The sequence below is a fragment of the Danio rerio genome, chromosome 4 (genome assembly GCF_049306965.1).
Source record: "Danio rerio strain Tuebingen ecotype United States chromosome 4, GRCz12tu, whole genome shotgun sequence".
Classification (NCBI taxonomy): domain Eukaryota; kingdom Metazoa; phylum Chordata; class Actinopteri; order Cypriniformes; family Danionidae; genus Danio; species Danio rerio.
Window position 1 is genome coordinate 35,482,687 of NC_133179.1, and position 22,593 is coordinate 35,505,279.

At 39.2% G+C, this 22,593-nt stretch overlaps 1 protein-coding gene and 2 non-coding genes across 3 annotated transcripts; 2 read left to right on the forward strand and 1 right to left on the reverse strand.

Moving 5' to 3' along the window:
• Positions 1-709: 709 nt before the first annotated feature.
• Positions 710-7,808, reverse strand: LOC110439402 (uncharacterized). Its single transcript, XM_073947456.1, has 8 exons — positions 7,670-7,808; positions 7,226-7,309; positions 6,240-6,723; positions 5,750-6,075; positions 4,831-5,632; positions 4,525-4,734; positions 3,663-4,060; positions 710-3,486 (listed from the first exon to the last, which is right to left on the reverse strand). Exons 4-8 carry the CDS (start codon positions 5,765-5,767, stop codon positions 2,269-2,271), a joined length of 2,646 nt encoding a protein of 881 aa, XP_073803557.1. The 5' UTR covers positions 5,768-6,075; positions 6,240-6,723; positions 7,226-7,309; positions 7,670-7,808; the 3' UTR covers positions 710-2,268.
• A 1,929-nt stretch (positions 7,809-9,737) lies between these two features.
• trnal-uag (transfer RNA leucine (anticodon UAG)) lies at positions 9,738-9,819 on the forward strand. The gene has a single exon. It is a non-coding gene; the product is annotated as a tRNA-Leu (tRNA).
• Positions 9,820-10,242: 423 nt separating this feature from the next.
• On the forward strand, positions 10,243-10,325 carry trnal-uag (transfer RNA leucine (anticodon UAG)). Its single transcript has one exon. It is a non-coding gene; the product is annotated as a tRNA-Leu (tRNA).
• Positions 10,326-22,593: the final 12,268 nt, after the last annotated feature.

Genomic DNA, 22,593 nt, shown 5'->3' on the forward strand with positions numbered 1-22,593 from the left:
TGCCCACTGGTAAAAGTAATGTCAGAGCCAATCAGATTTTTCTTTCTTTTCATAAAGAACAGGGTTCGAATCCCACTTAGGCACTTGTAAACAATCATTTTAGAACATTTTGTCAAAAATCCCTACTGAAAAAACAGCTTAAACCAGCCTAGGCTGGTTGGCTGGTTTTAGAGGGGTTTTGGCCATTTCCAGGCTGGTTTCCAGCCATTTCCAGCCTGGTCTTAGCTGGTCAGGCTGGGAGATGACCAGCTAAAACCAGCTATGTCCAGCTTAAACCAGGCTGGTCAAGCTGGTTTTAGCTGGATTTTGCTGGTCAGTTTCCAGCCTGACCAGCTAAGACCAGGCTGGAAATGGCTGGAAACCAGCCTGGAAATGACCAAAACCCCTCTAAAACCAGCCTGGTCGACCAGCTAAAACCAGCTTACCAGCCTAGGCTGGTTGTAGCTGGATTTTTCTGCTGGGATATTGTTATGTTTAACCATTTATTAGAGCCACAAAGTGTCTAAAACTTGTTTTCATGTTTGAATAGCCAATAAATGTGCTAAATAAATTAAAATAGAAATACCCACAGTGAAACAGTTATATAAATTTAAATATTAGTTTAAATACATTCATAGTGGTTTTAAATATCTTTTAATATGTAAAGTAGAAAAGTTCACATTCAACAAACTGAATAAAACATATCTTCGTTTTTAGTTTATTTAAAAACAATTACAAATGGAGTAATTCAACTCACAATTACATGATCTCATTGAGTGATGGAATAATAAAGGTAAAACTTTAATTGAATGATCAGTCAAGTGTTTCCAAATGAAATCTGTTAAAATAAGAGTCCTACAAAACAGGAACAAAGACACTCATAAAACAAAATGTGATTGTTAATTGTATTTTTTATTAGATGGTTGGTTTTAAGTACTTTAAAAATAGTAGATAATCCTAAAATATAGAGTGGGAAATACAGAAAAACAAACAAACAGAAATTCAACATGCATTTATAATATATAAATATATGCATTACATTACATTCTCGCAATAAAAAATTTAATTAAAAACCATATAGAGGACTAAAATATTGCTAAGAGGCATAACATCAACAATAATAAAAATACCTTTAAGGTTTTAAATACTAAATAAAATTAATAGAATTAATCCAAAATATGAAAAAGGTAACACTTTACAATAAGGTTGTATTAATTAATTAAGTTTATGCATGTACTAATGTGAACAAACAATGCAGTGCAGTTCATTACAGTATTCATTATTTTATGCTTTAATTAATGGAAATAAAATTATTGGTTAATTCTTGTTAACTCACAGTGCATTAACATTAATGTTAACAAGCATAACTTTAAATTGTAATAATGCAATAGTAAATGTTAAACTATAATTAATAAAGGTTTAGAAGTATAGTTCATTATTAGTTCATGTTAGTACATAGATTAACTAAAGAAACCTTATTGCAAAATGTCACCAGAAAATAACAAAAAACTTTTTTTTTTACAGTTTTAAGAGCTTTAAAAATAAATTATATATCTAGTTATTATGGCATGTAATCAATGTTACTACTAATTAAATAGTTAGAAAATACTGTCAGAGGATGGGCAAAACACAAAGATAAAACATAATATGCGCATTGACACAAACGACCAAGTGCAAAAACATAAATTACAGCCATGTTCATTCATAATTATATGATATAAATCACGAGAGGGTAAATTTGGTTTAAAAAAACTGAAGTTCATTGACTTATACACAACAGTAAAACAATGCTTTTGCACAACAGTAACACATTGCGAGTAGTAAAGTCTCTTACCTTTGACAGATGTTGTAAATCCGCTGAATAAAACAAAAGGAGCAGATCGCGGATGTGTTTATTTCACTCTCCGAGTCAGAATGAAAATGGCATCTTCAAATTTCCCGCTGGTGCAAAAACACGGAAGTGCGCCACAAAGCGCTAGTGGTCGAAAGTATGCGTGCATGCTCTCTGTCACACACGCACACACACGCAGAGATAGAGCTTTCTGTGTGTCAACATACTTTTTATCTTTGGGCTTTTTATAGAAAGTAGCAAGTCTTTACAAGTCAATAGGCGCAAGTCCAAGTGAAAGTCTGAGTCATTTATGTTCAAGTCCAAGTCGAGTTGCAAGTCTTTTTATATTTTGTCAAGTCGAGTCTGAAGTCATCAAATTCATGACTCGAGTCTGACTCGAGTCCAAGTCACATGACTTGAGTCCACACCTCTGATACATACACAAACAAACAAACACATTATTTTGGATTGGTCCTTTTCATTTCCTCTAGCCACTCTTCTTTAGTTAAAGTTTCAGTCTGTGGGCAGTACACCCTGCCCCTGAGTTGGCTATGGCCTGTGGCATTTGTTTTGAACTGCCCACACTTTTTACAAGTGTTCGCTTGAACAGTTCTCCGGTACGGTCTTTTGGGAATGGCTCCAGATGTGGACGGTGATGCAGCAGGCTGTGAGCTGGTACTGGACATTGTTGGCTGAAGGGGTGGCTGTCTGAGTGGCATCCCCTGCACCATTGGGATACCCTGGGCCATCTGCACTCCTTGCATCATCGGGATACCCTGGGCCATAGGGATTCCCTGGACCATTGGCACAGCCTGGAACATTGGTACACCCTGAAACATCGGCATACCCTGGTACCCTGGTGTAGCTGGGATGTATATGTTGGGTACCATCTGCAGCGATGCTCCAGGTGCTGGTGGTGTAAATATGACCTGGGTCTGTACTGGTGCCTTGGGTCTAAGTGGGGGTCGTCCAACAGATGTCTGCCTCTGCCTTGCCTGACCTGCTGTGCTCTCTGGCAACACATACTGGTGCTGCTCTCCTGGTTGGTCTGGCTCTGTCCGAAGACTTTTGGCAACTGGGAGAGGTTCCTGGGCTTCTGGGAGGGGTTGAGGCAACTGAATACCCTGAACCAGCACAGACAGCTCCTGCTTCTTCTGTCTGTTATTAAACCACTGAATCAGGGTATTCTGGTTTACCTCAACCAGCTGCATGGATGTACCTCCCATTACCAAGCTGTTGCCCAGTACGAGTTGCCTAATCCTGCGGTAGTCTTGCAGGATCAGAGACCATCTTGAAAGGGTTCCCTTGCCTTTTCGCTTGGGACTAGGGTGGATGGTACAAAGCCTAATAAAGATGGTCTCCACAAGACGGCAACAGTCAGGCCACTGAGCAGGAGCACTGCTTGCACCCAGCACACATCTGGTAGTGCTCTCCACGCCAGGGGTGTGAGTGGGCTTCTTGGGTGTTTTAAATCGCCCACTCAGCAGTCGCTTCTGGTGTCGAGCTGCATACACCACCCGCTTCTTGTCTTGGTCATGCAGGCTTTGCCAAAGACCAATAATCTCGTTGGCCTCCTGGCTGGTGAGGCTAAGGCTTTTGTGGGTCCGGAGCTCAACCAGATATTCAGCCAGCCTGTCCACATGCTGGAAGGCCGGAATATTTTGGTAGTCAACAGCCTAATGAAAGCACAACAAAAAAAAAATAGCACATTAAATTGTTCAATGCATAATTCCATAATTGATTCTGTTATCATGTTGAAGCTGCACTACGGAAATAAACCTGATGCGTGTTTGACACTTTATTTTTTAAATTATTCTACATCATTGTAAAGACAGAAATTAGTGGGACTTACAGTCTCTTCATCACCATCATCATCGTCGTCATCATAATTATCTTCGTCATCATCTTCCGTAGCCTCTTCTGGCTCTAAGGGCACAGGTGAAATTGGTTCTTCAGGCTGCACAGGTGGGTCAGGGACCAGTGCAGGGCATGTGGAGACTGGCAAAGAAGCGACACTGCTGGTGACTGCAGTGGAGGAACCCGATCTCAATGTGGAGGAGGATGGTGACAGAGCAGCCTCCGGATCAACAATAGTGTGATCCTCACTGATGTCACAGAAGCCCTCATCTTCTTCTCGCTCATCCACATTGAGATCCTCAATGAGCTCAGCAGTCTGCTCACAGTCTGGGTTCATGTTCTGCAGTGCCTGACCAGTCTGCTGGAACAGATACTGCACTCCAATGAGCTCACCTGAAAAAAATAAATGAAACATAAATAAACAAATTTTAAGAGCCATGTTTGATTGGGTGTTGAAGTAGCAAGTAGTTTTAAAAGCTCAACGTCAAGGAAGAAACAAACAAAAACATACATTTTAATCAGAGATCCAAAACATAATAAATATTCTGGACAAAACATCTAATGAAATGCAATGGAAATACAACGAAGACAGAGAAATGTACAAATAAATTTCCCTCAAAGCTTGTAGCATTATGTTTGATAATGACATGTAATAATAATGTAATGATAACTTTGTATCTTGCTTTACTTTAGTAAATAGTCATGAAACAATACATTTGTTCTTACAAATATTTAAAGACAAGCAAAGATTTCACAGCACAAAGCTCATGAACATTGACCTACTGTATCAAACTGGATACAGTAGATGGAGAGAACACAGAAATTGCAGGTTTATTAACAATAGCAAAATCTCTTACCAGTGTAACGCGCAGGCGGACAAAAGTTGGGCACCACTTTTCTCCCAAACAGCTTTTCAAAGTTGCAGTTTACACAGTGAACAAGTTCTCCTGTGTAGCTGCGTAAAGCTGATGGTTCAGATGCCAAGGAAGCAGCCTCCCGGTCCTGGTTCCACCTGTTTAGTCCCTCCAGCAAATAAATCTGAAAGTTCAGACTATTTGCGCTGTACCCTGTAAATATTAAAAACAATGTTTAGGACTTAATTAAAAAACAAACACACAAAGACATTTAATGCGTTTTTACACAATGTTTGTGCAGAATCATACCTGGGATGAAACGATTGAGGTGTAAATGAAAGGACTCGAGAGACGTGGAGCCCCTGGCACATCTGTAGGTCCGTAGCAGAACACCTCCCTTGGTTATGCTCCCCGTTTCAGTATAGAGCACGACACCAGGGGGATCCTGAATGCATTTGATATGCTTTTTTTGGACACTCCAGATGTGCTCCATCCTTTCCTTGTCTAAAAGAGGAATGCCCAGCGAGTCATTGCCCTTGTTGCTCATGAGCTCAGTAAGAAACTGTTCAAGTAGAAGGATGGTAGTCTCCTCCCCACGGGTCCTCCTCCGGCAATGGAGAGCCAGCTCCTCCCTGGTGAGATGCTTGTTGACATCAGCATCTGTCAACGCAGGCCAACCTTGGGACATCAACAGTGCTCGCTTTGCTAGGCGTAGCAAAGAAACATCAGCCGCATCCCATTCAAAAATGCACGCAGAGATCCGTGACATGAAGATGGGATACAGTTGATGAGCATCAGTTGTACATCCCACGGCAATCCTGCGCATAAAGTGCCAGATGTCCAATTTCACAGTCAACTCCGGCCATCCTCTGAACCTGGCTTTGAGTTTGGTCTTACCCACATCAGCGCAGCACCCACAGTCCACATACAAAACAGCAGGTGGATCCACATCAGCCTGCTGGTATCTTCTGACCAGCCCATCCACCATCCTGTCCAGTCCTGCTCCTTCCTGGGCAGTGAGCACACTTATCAGCACCTGACCAAACTCATTGCCAACAGAGGTGAGCCAGAGTCCTGTTCCTCTTGCTGTCCCAGCCAGCTTTTTTGTGATCTAGATTAGACAAGAGAAGAACCATGGTGTATCGTCAGATCAAGCAGACTACACAAAGGGTTTTTACCAATGCTGGAATATAATAAAGAAATTATAAATTGATGAATATCCACTAACCTTTTTAGTTGAATCCATCTTCAAGATGGACCCATGGGTTGATGTTATCCTGGCATGGATTTCATTCAACCTTGTCAAGATGTCCTGGCTGTAGACAGTGAGGAGCCACTTGCAGCTTGGCACAACTGTAGGTGCTGGGGGCTCCTGGAAGGTGATCGGCAACACCCCAGGTCCACTGAGGAAATCCACACACAGTGGTGTAGCGGGCCAGACGCTGGAGCCACTCTTCACTGTGGTTTTCCTTCAGTTGTTTGATGACCCTTGTGGGGCTGTTGCCTAGTCCACGCTCACGCAGTAGGCGAATGACTCTTATATCACAGGCGTACCTTAGGAACAGAAGAATATTAATATAAATAAATATATATATATATATATATATATATATATATATATATATATATATATATATATATAATTTGTAAAGTATTTTTATATATCTGTGATGATAGGTTAACAACTGCACGAGGAATAAAGGTGTTCAATTACTCACTTCTGTGTGAGAATGACCCGAAACTCTGAGCGATGGCCAAGATCCAGCTGCTGCAAGACAGTCTGACTCCAGGACACATGCGAGGCTTTGCACTTGGTACAGATGAGGGTTTCTGTAACCATGTTGTACATCCTGTCAATGTCCAGAACCTGCCGTGCCCTTTTGTGCAGACCTCCACCTGTCAGCTGATGCTGTCCACATGCAGGATTAGGACTTTGACCCTCCACAGCTTGTATGGCATCCACAGCAAAAGTGAATGACAGAAAAATTTGTCTGGAGCTGGAGCCTGATTGTATGTAAGTGCAGGCTGTGGAGGGTAATACCAGAGCTGGAGGTTGTCTTGAAGCTCTGGCTTTCCTTTGGACCCCATTTTAAAAAGCCTGCTGGCAATCCACTTGTGGTCCTCTGGTGGCAAGGTTTCAGCCCAAAGGCGCGGAAGTGGAACAGCTGATGGAGCTTGCAACAATGACCCAGAAGGTGCAGTCTGTGAAGGAAAATAGATAAAACCTTTAGTCTGGTAATGTAAATGCACCTTACATATTTGAGTGAGTACCCTCACATGATATCATGATTATAATCTAAATACCTTTGATTTTAAGTGATTGTTTTTAAATACCTTATTATGTATTTCAATTCCAAAAATCATTAATAGAATTTCACCAATAAACATTTTCTTTAAAGAAGCAAAAGTATTTTCCAATACAGTTATTTCTCTTTTTCCTTTCTACTTCTTTTCCATCCATTTTCTTTTCTTTTACTACTGTGAACATAAAATATCAACAGCAGAAGGCGTCATTTTTGTGATTCTTTGCTTTATTTTTTCCTCTCTTTATTTTGTTAACATTTATACATATATCAAGCTTAGTTAATTAACATCAAGTCAATTTAATTGGCTGGTCTTAAAACCACTTTGTGTGAATTCAGCTGGGGCAGCAAATATGCAAACCAAATTACTTTTTTTGGACAGAAAATATGAAATTACTTACTGAGACAATGCCGGACGGCTCTGTGGAACTGGTCACTGCCGTAGTGGATGTGAGGACGGGGGCAGAAACTTGAAGGTCCTGTGTCTGTACAAACAAGCAGTATAACAAAGTGCATTTTGTAATTATATATCTATAAGTAACATTAACTAATCAGAATTTTTTGCAACCATTACTTTATTTGAACATTAATGTATAAAATACATTGGGAATGAATGATTGCTGCTAAACTGTAAAATTTTGTCACAGCGCTTCTATGCAGAACAAAAAGTTTAAAGAATGGTGCTTATTTTTAATATATATGTTTTTATGCACTAAAAGAATACTACAGAGATGTTTTATTGAGATTTAATGTGACTGTACTTAACAAAAATACGAATTTACGTATAAAAAAAATGCTTATACCTAATTCTCTAAGAAAGCTATGTGGATTATGACAATACTTACAGCCGTGCTTGGTGTAGAAGCACTACACACTGCTGAACTGGGCTGAACGTCAACCTGTGATGGTCTTCTAGCCACACTAAGATTTGGCTTTGCTGCAGCAATGTGGGATCTGGAAAATCTTGGTTTGGTGAACTCAAAAAGGGCAAGACAAAAAGCATTTAATTAAAAACACTGTGTTCACAATGGCGAAATGTACACTACTGTTCAAAGGTTTGCGATCTGCTCAATGTATTTTTTTAATGTTTTAAATATGTTTATCAAGGCTACATTTATTTGATCTAATATTTAGTAAAAACTGGAATAATGTGAAATAATAATATAGGCAAATTAAATAAATAAAGAATAATTTATTCAAACAATTCAAATCAAATAAAATCGATTTAATTTATGAGCAAATCAAACACAATAGAATTCTTGTTATATATGATTAATATTAAGCTTTTATATTTTAACAATAATAATTTTTTTGAACATTAGTGTATATCACATTAAATTTCAAGCAATTAGAAACTACCACCTAATTTAAACTAATTTACTCAATTTATTTTAAGCAGGTCTCTAGCAACACCTCAACTTTTTTATTGCTTTTTGTTCTTTTCTCTCCTATGTTTGAACTTTGAACTGAACTTTGAACACCTTGAACACTTGAAACACTGAAATTGTCATTTCTTTTGATTTTTAAAAAAATGTACCATTGACAATTGCGGTGAAATTTTTGATGCCACTGGTGGAGTAGATGGGGGCTGGGGCTGGGCCTCAAGTTTTCTCGTCTCCATCACCTCCTGAGCAGGTACAGTAGGGGCAGGTTGTTGCACCATTTGTGCAGGAGCAGCAGAAGCAGTATTCTGCTAAAAATAATCACAAAAATACATATAATCACAAAAAGGACAGCCATTCTAGTAAATAAAAATAAACACATATTGATTCAAAAATTTACCTTTTGAGTGTGAAAACCACATGTGCATTTCAGCACACCTCCAACCAAGGTCCTCTGCCCACGAGATTGCAATGGACATTTCTCAATCTGAAAAAATCATGAAAAATATAATAAATAATTTTACAAAATACAAAAAACTTTTATAACTAAACAAGAATTTTAACTCAATGACTCCCTTAATGAAGCACACAATAGCTCTGTAAATTAATTTATCACTGTTTTTAGGGTGTGCAATATTTATTTATTATGTAATTGTACAGTTTGTATCTCTAAAAACGAAAAGAAGAATAAGAGGAATGCTGTGTACTGTACACTCATAATTCATTCCCTCACCTGTTCAGATCTCTTTCATAAACGGTCAAACTTACTAAATTATTCGACGTAAATCTCAAAATACATGAAATTTAAAACACTTTAATATTTAAAAACAAGTATGACATATTTTACACAGATACTTTACTGAATGTACTGAAGCCTAACAAGTTAACGTAACTCTGTTAAGCAAATTTCAACAAACGTTATATCATGTAAACGAAATACACACCCTTTGATAAATCTCATGCCACTTTCTTTGTTGAGGAGCTGGCCTGTTGCCCTCATTTGATGGCCAAACTCCTGTGCTTGCAAACTTTTTCAGACGTGAAATCCAGTCAGCGTCTGACATAGCTTTATGAGATTTTTCAGACATTTTTGCTCCTATAAATAAAAGGTTTTGAATTAAAGTATTCAAATTTGAAATACAACACACTAAAACATTAACAGTTACCTTGTAATCAGGTGCAAGAATGACCTCTTCACTAGGAAGCTCGGCGTCCTCGCTGCTTCCGTAAAGTTGGGCAGAAAAGGGACCACTGCACGGAGGGATTTTAAGCGCTGGATTTAGGCTCCAGTCTCTTTGTGGGTGTGTGTTCGAATCCCACCACTGCCAGGCAGTCCTTTTAGGATGCTTGAGAATGACCTCTCTGCTTGAGCAAACAGACTTGCAAAGTGATACTGTACACATCAGCTCACATCCAAATGTAGACTCCTTGGCCAAAGTTTAAGGGCTTCACTAGGAAGCTCTGCGTCTTCTCTGCTGTTCTGCTTCCGTAAAATTGGGCAGAAAATGGACCACTGCATGGATACATCTAGGGTAGTGTGGCCGAGGGGTCTAAGGCATAGGATTTAGGCTCCAGTCTCTTCGGGGGCGTGGGTTCGAATCCCACTGCTGCCAGGTAATTCTGCATGCTTCCACTCACATCCAAACGTAGACTCCTTGGCCAAAGTTGAAGGGCTTCACTAGGAAGCTTGGCGTTCTCTCTGCTTCCGTAAAGTTGGGCAGAAAAGGGACCACTGCATGGAGTTATCTGGGATAGCGTAGTCAAGGGATCTTAAGCGCTGGATTTAGGCTCCAGTCTCTTTGTGGGTGTGGGTTCGAATCCCATCCGCTGCCAGGCAGTCCTTTTAGGATGCTTAAGAATGACCTCTCTGCTTGAGCAAACAGACTTGCAAAGTGATACTGTACGCTTCAGCTCACATCCAAATGTAGACTCCTTGGCCAAAGTTTAAGGGCTTCACTAGGAAGCTCTGCGTCTTCTCTGCTGTTCTGCTTCCGTAAAAATGGGCAGAAAAGGGACCACTGCATAGATACATCTAGGGTAGTGTGGCCGAGGGGGTCTAAGGCGCTGGATTTAGGCTCCAGTCTCTTCGGAGGCGTGGGTTCGAATCCCACCGCTGCCAGGCAGTCCTTTTAGGATACTTGAGAATGACCTCTCTGCTTGAGCAAACAGACTTGCAAAATGATACTGCATGCTTCTGCTCGTAGTGGTCTAAGGCGCTGGATTTAGGCTCCAGTCTCTTTGGGGGCGTGGGTTCGAATCCCACAGCTGCCAGATGTGGTTTTAAACGTGGACAAACTGTTTGAGTGTGTGTGTGAGTCTCAGTGAATGCTGGAAATGAGAGAGTACATTTAAGTTGGCAACTAGTCAGAATAATGTGTGCTTTGAAACTCACGGCAGACTTGTTGGTGTGACAGCAACACATCCCCAAGCTCGAATCTGCTCAGGAGCAAGTGTCTTTCCCACGATTAGATTGCAGCATCTTAACAAAGTCTGCACTGGAAGTCTTTCTCTGCCATTGCTCCTTGTAGCAAGAGCACCCTGTTTAAACAGGAACAGTAAAGATTCACAATTACAGTAGTAATACAGTGGGGAATAAACTAGAGTCAAGAGATGTGTTGATTATGTGAGTTAGTGTTGGTATGACTTTCTGACACAGAAGTGAAAATAGCCTCACCATTTACTTTCCATTGTGTGGTTTGATGAGTTTCTTGATGACCTTGATGAGTTTCTTGATTCTGTTGAGGACAAAATAAGATATTGTGATAAAAATGCTGGCTTACTTTGTGTTCCAGAAGACAGGAAATGTTTAAAACCACATGATGGAGAGTAAATGGTTAGCTCATTTTAATATTTAGGGTAAACATCCATTTCATGCTTGCCACTTAAAGCCTTTATACTAAAGTTCACTTTTTTGTTCTTTTTTGAAGACCTGATAGTGCTGAAAGAAGAGACACATCAATGGAATGAAATGGAAGAGAAACAACAAGAAATAACCACTGATGAAAAACCCACACTCACTAAAAAGACTTCATCACACGGAAAACCTCGGAAATCCAAGTCTAGGTGTGATTTCAGCTGTAAACAGAGTAGAAAGAGTTTTAGTCAAAAGCCAAACCTTGACCACACTAGGGAGAAACCTTACACCTGCAAACAGTATGAAAAAAGCTTCTATAATAAAGGAAACTTAAAAGTGCACATGAGAATTCACACTGGAGAGAGGCTCTACTCTTGCCGTCAGTGTGGAAAGAGTTGTAAGCAAAATGGCAACCTTGAAGTCCACATGAGAACTCACACTGGAGAGAGAAGCTTTATTTGTACACAGTGTGGGAAAGGTTTTTCTCAAAAACAAAACCTTACCATCCACATGAGGATTCACACTGGAGAGAAACCTTACACATGCACAGAGTGTGGTAAAAGGTTCCCACATAAAGGCTCACTCAAACACCACATGATAACTCACACCGGACAGAAGCCGTTTGCATGTGCTCAGTGTGGAAAGAGCTTCACAACCAAAGAATCATGAATCACACGAATGGTCACACTGGAACCACAGTGTTTACATGTGATCATTGTGGAAAGAGTCTTTCATGCAAAGACTCCATTAAGCAACACATGAAGATTCACTCAGGCGAGCGTTTTCGATGCAGTGAGTGTGGAAAGGTCTTCAAACATAAAAGAAGCCTCGTCAATCATATGAAGCTTCACAATGGAGAGAAAAAATGAGGCCTTGTCCAGCAGAGCTTAAGGCTTTCCCGGGATAGCATGGGATAGCATCTCGGGACAAGTGTGAACTCTTGAATACATCTCAAGTTACTGGAATGAAACCCTTTGAACCTGAAGATTTAAACTCAATAACTGAAGAGAGGTGAAGATGTGCCAGGTTGTGAGAGTTTCTACAGGGCTGCAATAAAGCAAAATAACTCTATATGTGTTTCAAGTTATTATGAACTGAAAACCAAATTTTTGCACATTGCACACTACAATCAAATGGTCTGCACTCAAAAGAGAATTAGAAAGATTAGGGAGGAGAAAATGTTTAAGGAGATGCAGAGAAAACTGTCCTACACCCTTAGATTGTGTTTTTGATCATTCGCATTGTTTGATTGTCACTCCCTTGAACAAACACAGATTGCCTCCAGTTTTTGGCTTTTGTCTGCAGTGTCACAAAACTTGGTGGTGAATAAAAATCCACCTAAACTCGGCTGGTGTGAACTTGCAATGACAGTGAGAGATGGATGCAGACTCCATAAAGCCCTGATCAGACTACATAATGCCATTTGCCATTTACAACAGATCAGATTTGTGTCAGATTATGAGATTTTGACTTGATCAAATCTTGATGTGTTGTGGGTAACAAATGAAGACTTTGGTTTCAAAACACTACACATTTATTTTGATGGACTGATTTTAGAAAAGAAACTAGTTTTCTTCATGAAGACAATTAAACTTTCTGTAAACAACTGGTTTCCTTTGAAGAAATGTTCATGTGAAAACTCCCACATTACTACAAATAAATCTGTGTATGGGAAACCCAGTATCTCTATTGTGAATGAGAATATGAGTGATTTGTTAGCTTACATGTTAATTCCAGTACTCAACAGAGACTTCTGAAGCACTTCAGCTATCTGTTCATTCAAATTACACACACATATATATATATATATATATATATATATATATATATATATATATATATATATATATATATATATATATATATATATATATATATGTGTGTGTGTGTGTGTGTGTGTGTGTGTGTGTGTGACTACTATTACTAACAGCAATGTTAGGTGGGCAAAATAAAAACTGAAAAAATATATTTTTTTAAACTAGTATAGGTCTATTAATCTCATTGTCACCCTTTAAAAGGTTTAAAAACCAACATTTATAAATTTATCTATTTATGAATGAAGAATTTTTTGCAAAGCATAAACGGTTATTAACTACTTAATGCTGTGTACAATTTTCTTTAGTCACATTAAATTTAACTTGTTTATTGCAAAAAGGGTTTACATGGATATTGACATGAGACATGAGTATATGCAATTATAGAAAACATGCTCAGTGTTTTCAATATGACTTTCACAAAATTGACAAGATCTCCTTATTATCAACTTTTAATCTCAGGAATTCTTTTGATGGATACACATTATTAATCATTTAAACTGAAGTTCTTTAATTTTGGGGAGAATTGAATAAGAAATGTAACTTGTTGTCTTATTTTTCTAATTCCTGTGAATTAAAATCTTTAAAAAATAAATGAGGTCTGAGCTAATTAGGACGAAGCCTTTGGATAAGAATATTCCTTTAAAACTTATTATTACATTTTGGATCTCTAAAAAATAAAGATAGAAGAGAGAACATTACAGAATAGTGTGAAAGAAAACCTCTGATCAATACTGTGATGTTTTTAGGGATAATATTAATTATTGTTTTAAACTCTTTAGGGTGACAAGCAAAACCCTGTTTAAAGAATGGGTTGAATACTTTTAATATAGCAAAAAGATTGTCATTTCAAGTGGAAAAAAGTCACATGCGATTATAATCTATTTTAACAAATATCCATTTAATTTTGATGAGATGACGAGGAATCTGGACCAGCACCAAAGCCACTTCCTCCACCTGCTTCATCAATAGAATATCCACCTGTTACCTCAGATGCCACTGAACTTTTACTATAGTTCACACTATATTTGGACACAACCAGCACCAGCAGTACCACCAGCTCCACCGACAACATGTACAGAGATGCTGAAGCACTGGGAGCCACTGGACAATGTACCACATGTCCCCTTAAACTACTTAATACAGTGATCTTTTTTTTTTTTTTTTTTTTTTAGCTCTGCACAGTTGCCAGACATTCAGAATCGCTCCCCAGCAAACATCAGAAACAGGTGGGTTCAACAAAGGTTTCCACCCATGTAAAAAAAAAAAAAATGTTGTACAACAAATAGTTGTAAATACCATAATATACAGACCCAGTAAAAATGTTTGGAATATTTTATAATAAGCTTATTCTGCTCACTAAAACGTTATTGCATTTTAATGTTCTTTAAAATATAATTTATTCACGTTTAAGCCTGAATTGTACGCATGATTAGTCTTCACTGTCATGATGATGGAGGATCAGGAGTGCTAGTTAGAAAAACAAAGACTTAAATGATCAATTTAATTATTGAAGCATAAAAATGTCATAATTTTCTAGTCGGCTTAGTCTCTTTATTAATACGGGGTCGCCACAGTGGAATGAACCGCCAACTTATCCAGCAAGTTTTTACGCAGCGGATGCCCTTCCAGCTGCAACCCATCTCTGGGAAAAATCTACACACACTCATACGCTATGGACAATTTAGCCTTTACCAATTCACCTGTATCACATGTCTTTGGACTGTGGGGGAAACCGGAGCACCCGGAGGAAACCCACGCGAATGCAGGGAGAACATGCAAACTCCACAAAGAATCGCCAACTGAGCCAAGGCTCGAACCAGCGACCTTCTTGCTGTGAAGCGACAGCACAACCTACTGCGCCACTGCTTCACCCAGCATAAAAATGTACAGAAATAAATCACAATTTAAATGGACAAATAAATAGATATGTTTGAATTGTGTTTTTAAATGTCATTTAATTAAGCAATAAAATAATACTTTGCAAAAACATTTTAAATATATAAATAAATAGACACTTTTATTACTGTATTATTATTTAATCCATGTTTTAAAGGCTGATTAACCAAACAGTAAAATTTTTTATTAATAAATCACAAAACACATTTTAAACAGTTTTTTAAATAAGCATTTGGCAAATGCTTTTCTCCCTATTTGCTGTTTGGTTTTCTTTTTCTTTTGCCACATGCTTTTCTCAAATTAAAAATGAATCGAGTTAAAAAATGGCTCTGCTGTAATGAGCTATTGTATTCCTCTGTTAGGAAAAAAGACAGTTAACAGTTTTATCTAGATTAAATGACCTTGGTGATAAATATTTTCTTGGAGATATAGAACAAAATGAACTTCGTATTTTGCAATCAGAGTTGGATGATTATTATACAGAGAAAGCTAAAGGAGCTTTACAATCTAGAGTGAAATGGATAGAGGAGGGGGAGAACAATTCTTCATATTGTTTTTAAATTTAGTAAAGCATAGACAATCTTTAAAAACTATGAATAAACTTAGCATAAATAACAATGTAAGTGAAGAGAAAACTTTGATTGATGATCACATCTATTCATATTATTATATAAATCAAAATTTAATGAGAGTGATTGTGACTTTTTCTTTTCCTTTTTAAAAGATAAAGTTTCTATTATGACAGCTTCCGTGAAATGATGGAATCTGACATTGTTATCTCTGAACTTGATGTTGCTATTTCTAAAATATCCAATGGAAAATCCAGGCATACACGGAATTACAGTTGAGTTTTATAAACATATTTGGCCAGAGATTAAATTTTTAGTTTTTGAAGCACTTAAGGAAATTAAAGACAAAGCAGACTTCTATGAAGCAGAATTTAATCATTTTAGTTCCAAAGCCAAGCAAATACAAATTATTTTTAAACAATTGGAGACCCATAACTCTTTTGTCCAATGATTTTAAATTGCTCTCTCATGTATTTGCTAATAGACTCAAAAAAAAGGTATAGGCGAGATAATTAATGAAACACAATCAGCTTTCATTAAAGTGAAAAGTATTCAGACTGATAGTTGATATGCTCGATTATAGTTATTTAATTCCTCAGATAAGTTTATTTCTATTTCTAGACTTTTTCAAGGCAGTTGATACCCTTGACCATCCTTTGTTGTCTTTAGAAAGTCTTTAGAAACTTTTGGGTTTAGTCCGAGCTTTTGTAGGGTAATTTCCATGTTCTATACTGATATATTCAGTAGTAAATCCCTGAATTCAGGATCATCTCCTGGAGTTTACATCAAAAGAGGAATCCATCAAGAATGTCCCATCTCACCTTCACTGTTGTTGAATTTATGTCATTATATTTAAAAAATTCAGAGTACACTATAGGTATTGATATACTTGGTAGGACTTTTAGTTTAAGTCAGTTTGCAGATGACACTTTATTATTTCTTAAAAATAAGGAGGTTCTCCCTTTAGCTCTTGTCAAAATTTCTGTTTCCTAAAACTTCTAAATTGACCTTAAACCTAAGAAAATATTAATATTTTATAAATATTAACTATTCAGAATTGTACTTTAAGAGAGTTAGAGTGTATTCTAGTAAAAGAAGAAGTTGAATACTTGGGAGTTACCAACACCAAAAATTCTGTTCATAGAGAACGTTCAAATTTTAATATCAAAATGGAAGGGATGAAAAAATCCCTAAATCATTGGCTAGCTAGAGACCTTTTTATATAGGGTAAAATTCTTTTGACTGGGATTATCTAAAATTATATATTTAACTTATCCTTTATATACTCCTCTCAAAATAGTTAAATCTATAAATTCAATATTATTTAAATTTATTTGGAAAAATAAACACATTATTTACGTAAGAATCATATGATCAAAGAGTATGAATATGGAGGTTTAAAAGCAATCGATTTTAAATGTCTTCTTAGCACTTTTAGAGTTAAATGGTTGAAAGAGTGTTTAGCTAAGCCTTATTCAATATTGTATCATATCCCAAATAATTTGTTTAAAAAAATGGTGGCCTTGAATTTGTATTAAGATGTGATTATGATTGTTCAAAACTTCCTTTGAATCTGTCTAATTTTCATAAGCAAGCACTACTTTTTTGTAAAGTGATATTTACCCATAATTTTTCCCTCATAAATCCACTCTTTGGAATAAAAGGGCTGTTAATATTAACAGAAAATCACTGTTTAAAAGTGACTGGTACAATAAAGGCATTATATTTATTAATGATTTGTTAGACAAAAATTGACTGCTACTATCTTAAAACGGATTATTAAAAAAAAATATAGAGTTAAAATCACAGATAAAGGTTATACTGAAATTTGCGAGGCTATACCTATTGCTTTATTTAGGTTAATTCAAAGTAATTGTTTTGATCTCCCATTTATACTTATAACTTTTCTTCCATTTTTAAAAATATCAAATGTTGATATTTTCGATTGTAAATGTAACATCAAGCTTATTTACAAAGAATTTAAACGCTTATCATTGGTGATTTGAAGTGTGATCATCTAGGAGTTGTTAAACCCTTAGTAGAGGATAAAGCTTTTACCTTTTATCTTAAATATCCTGTAGCACCAAAGGTTAAGGAAACTCATTACAGAATTGTATTCAGGATATATCCTGTGAATTAGTTTATTCAAAAAAGATTTAACTTTGATGTTGACAAGTGTAGATCTGCTCCAGAAACACTCGATCACTTATTTTTTTCTTGTGAAATTACTTTTAAATTCTGGTTTAACATCCATCCTTGGCTTTCATTACAGATGATTTCAGTCCCCCCTATTGTTCTAGAAGATATTTTATTTTACAAAGCTGATTTACATTGTTCTTTCTCTGATGTTGTAAACTTTATTTTAATGGGTAAATATCAAAAGTGCTGACCCTCTTTTAGGTGTTTTCTTTCTGAGGTAGAGAAAGTGGCTCAAAGCTTCAAATACTTCAGAAATCAAAGTAAAATAACTGAAGCTCTCTGTACTTTATTTTTAAAACATTTATTGTCATAATGTTTTGTTTTTCTTTTGATGTAGATCTTTTGTTGCAGTTGTAACAAATTAAATTTTTTTAATGTATTTTAATGTTAAATATGCCTTGCGATGTCGATTGTTCCCTGTTTTGTGCTGTAAACGTTTTTGCAACAATAATTAAAAAAAACACTTAAACTTAGTGGATTAAACAAGTTTTTCAAAATTGTTTTAAAATGTTTGGATTAAAAGTTTTGATCAACTTCAAATTCTAAATGTCGATGTATATGAGAGACAGCAGCTATGTTGTGTAAAGTGGAAAACGAGGGAGAAATTGATCATGTCCTAACTGCAACAGTAAGTGGCCTGTTATATATTTACGAGGCAAACACACAGAGATGCCATCAAGCGTGCTTTACTTAGATATAAACAACGTCATCACAACAATACATCACATGGCTTAAATAGTTGTCAAGAACCAATCAATAGCGAGACCAACACCCAGATCATTACACACACACATTATCCCAATATACCACATCACCTTCCCTCTTAAGATAATCATCACATAAATCAAACATTACAAAATACAATTCAACATTACTATGTTTCCACTTAGTCTCTGAAACGTTGTGGTAACTTAATAGTTCGTTTAGATCGACGTGGCCCCACTGGGCTTGCAGGCCCCACTGGGCTTGCCGCCCCAGATACAGGAAGTCCAGATTCACATTCAACAGCTGGAGATTCCGTCAACCCTGAATTTTGGCTGCTTGAATCAGTCAACTCTTTTTCAGAACTTGGTTTCTCCAATGAGCTGTACGAACTCAACTGATCAGTTTCTGATGAAGAATGACGTGGCCTCAACTGATCACCATGCCGTCTATACATAGTGGTTGATGATGAATCACACACCTTATATGATACTGGTCCAGTCTGCTGCACCACCACTCCAGACAACCATTTTGGATCTCCTCCAGCTGTATTACGCAAGAAAACAGACTCATCAACAGCAAAGGACCTTTCCTGTGCCTTATGATCGTGTAAGTGATTTTGCAAATATTGCTTCTTGCGAACAACTTCATGAATATTTGGTTTCAGGAAATCCAACCTGGTACGGACATGTCTCCTCAAGAAAAGATCAGATGGTGATTGGCCAGTGGTACAATTAGGAGTGGTGCGATAGCGCAATAAAAATAAAGATATTTTATCTTCAATGCACATCTGCTCGTTTTTCAGTATTTTCATGCCCACCTTAAAGGTCTGGACATATCTCTCTGCCAACCCATTGGTGGCGGGATGTCTAGGTGCCCCAGTAGTATGCAAAATACCATTCCTTCTTACAAATGTCTGAAATTCATCTGAAGTAAAAGTAGTTGCATTGTCAGTCACAATCTGTTCTGGTAATCCATATGCTGAAAACAATCGCTTCAATCTGGTAATTGTAGCTTGAGATGTAATGTGTGACATTCGGAAAACTTCTAACCACTTTGAATAAGCATCCACTACAATCATAAACATATTGTTCAGGAAAGGGCCAGCAAAATCTATGTGCAGACGTTTCCAAGACTCACCCGGAAACTCCCATGGATGAAGAGGAACTTGACTGGGCACTCGTTGTTCTTGTTGACAAATTTCACACTCTTTGCAACATTTTTCCACATCCATATTAATTTTCGGCCACCACACATACTTGCGAGCCAAGGCTTTCATTTTAACAATGCCGGGGTGTCCTGCATGAAGTTCATACAACACTGATTTTCGAAGTTTGAAAGGTACAATCACCCTTGTTCCCCATAGCACACAACCCTGTTCCATCGATAACTCGTCTCTTTTAGTCTGAAACACCTCCAACTCTTCTGCCACTTCACTTGGCCAACCCTCCATTACATACTGGGCAACTTTAGACATATGTAGATCTCTTCTAGTTGCTCTAGCAATCTGTGATGCATTTATCGGGGCCTCATGTATATGATTAGATAGCAGGGTATTAATATGTGCTGACATGGCTTCTGTACCCACATCTGTAATTTCAGGCAATGGCACTCGTGACAATCCATCAGCATTTCCATGCATTTCTGCCTTGCGGTAACAAATGTGGTAATCATAGGCTGCTAAAATTATTGCCCACCTCTGGATACGGGCAGCAGCCATCATTGGGAAATGTTTATGTTCCCCAAATAAAGTCACAAGAGGTCTGTGATCAGTCATCAGCTTAAAGGATCGTCCCCACAGATATTGATGAAATTTTTTTACACCAAAAATAATGCTTAATGCTTCTTTCTCAATCTGAGAATATTTATTTTCTGCGGGTGACAAAGTGCGTGAAGCATAAGCAATAGGGCGTTCCTCACCATTTGGCATTGTATGCTGCAACACTGCTCCGATTCCATAAGCTGAAGCATCACATGCTAGTGTCACAGGTAACGTTCGAGGTTACTAAAGTAACCCTTCGTTCCCCGAGGAGGGGAACGGAAGCACTATAAGTGGATTTGATTTGTAAAATCCACGCATTGGGAGGATTCGGATCAGAAGCCGCTTGTCTGGAGAGTATTGAACGGGCCAATGAATGAAATTAATTGGCAGCGTAAGCTTGCGCAGGTGTGTGACATCTGCAATTATCTCAGCATATAAGCACACCTGAAGCCAGCAGACTTTTAAGCTGAAGTCAGCTGTCTGCTGACTTTTAAGCAGCAGACTTTTAAGCTGAAGAGACTTTCAAACAGCTAAGGGACAGTCATTATGGCGACGGAGTATAGTGCTTCCGTTCCCCTCCTCGGGGAACGAAGGGTTACTTTAGTAACCTCGAACGTTCCCCTTCGGGGGGAACTTCAGCACTATAAGTGGATTTGATTTGTAAAATCCACGCATTGGGAGCCCATTGAAAGCGCCATAATGACTGCACCTTACCAACACCCCCGATGAGGAGATAGTCAAGCAAGCGTGACGCACCCACATCATGGGGGGCGCGGTCCTCCAACGTGTCCCTGGCCCTAATTTATCCTACTTTAACAGAAGTTTTACGGATTTAGATATATTTTTTGGGAAGTCGTGAGCATCTAGATAATTCTAGGAAATACGACAGTACGTTGGGAAGCGTGCAATCCCGATAGGGAGGACGCTGCGGAGGCCATCCGTTACCCAAGGGGGGGATAGATGGCAGAATTTACATATGGACTAGCCCTAAAAAGGGGGAGTACGCATAGCAAAAGAGTGGTTAGCGGAGAGGGAAGACACGGGTCCGCCCAGGGGGGGGACTTAACCGTGGCGGAATAAGCATATGGGATCGCCTAGTGGGGATCACGCATAGCAGGCACCTATACCCAAAACGCGGGCTGACCAGCGGGCAGACCTACAACGTAGTGGGCCAGCAAGTGACTCCTCCGCTGAGTCAGTGCTGGGGGCCACGGAGGAATCTGCAGGGCTCACCTGACGGGGAACTTTACTGACAGATAAAAAAGGCGCACGTACCTCCGTGTTAGGGAGAATGGCGCAGCAAGCGTGTTTCAACACCCTACCGAGTTGTCTCCTCAATCACCAAAGGGTTACCTAATACCCTTGAGGAAACCGGCTCCACTCGCAGGTTGTAAAACCTTGCAAATGTGTTGGGTGTCGCCCAGCCCGCAGCTCTACAGATGTCTGTTAGAGAGGCGCCGCGTGCACGCGCCCAAGAGGATGCAACGCTCCGAGTGGAGTGTGCACGAACTCCCGGGGGACACGGCTGACCTCGACTCGAATAAGCGAGTGAAATGGCATCCACAATCCAGTGGGATAATCTTTGTTTCGATACGGCACTTCCCTGCTGCCGACCGCCATAACAGACAAAGAGCTGCTCAGATGATCTAAAATCCTGAGTACGGTCCACATAAATGCGCAGAGCGCGAACTGGACAAAGTAAAGAAAGGGCTGGGTCTGCCTCCTCTGGGGGCAGCGCTTGCAGGTTCACTACCTGATCTCTAAAGGGGGTGGTAGGAACCTTGGGCACATAACCGGGGCGGGGTCTCAGGATAACGTGAGAGTAATCCGGCCCGAATTCCAGGCACGAGTCACTGACCGAAAATGCCTCCAGGTCCCCGACCCTCTTGATGGAGGCCAACGCAACCAGCAGAGCTGTCTTCAGGGACAGAAATCTTAGAGATACTGATTCGAGTGGCTCAAAGGGATCGGATCGCAGACTCGTGAGAACGAGGGCGAGATCCCAAGAGGGCATGAGAGGGGGGCGAGATGGATTAATTCGCCTAGCACCCCTAAGGAACTGGATGACCAGGTTATGCTTTCCCACGGTGCCGCCAGCTACCGCGCTATGATAAGCGGAGATGGCGGCCACGTAAACCTTGAGAGTGGAGGGCGACAGCCTGCTGTCCAACTTCTCTTGAAGGAAAGAGAGCACAACACTAATCTGGCAATTTCGGGGGTCTTCTCTGCGAGAGACGCACCATTCAGTGAATAGACTCCACTTCAGGGCGTAGGCGCGCCTCGTGGAGGGGGCTCTAGCCTGAGTGATGGTATTAACCACCGCAGTCGGTAGGTTACCTAAGTCTTCCTCGCATCTAGGGACCACACGTGGAGGTTCCAAAGATCGGGGCGAGGGTGCCAGATGGTGCCCTGTCCCTGAGAGAGTAGGTCCTCTCTCAAAGGGATCCGCCAGGGGAGGGCCGTCGCGAGGAGTGAGAGCTCTGATATCCAGGTCCGGTTGGGCCAAAGGGGCGCAACTAGCAGAACCTGTTCCTCGTCCTCCCTGACCTTGCACAGAAACTGCGCGAGCAGGCTCACTGGGGGAAACG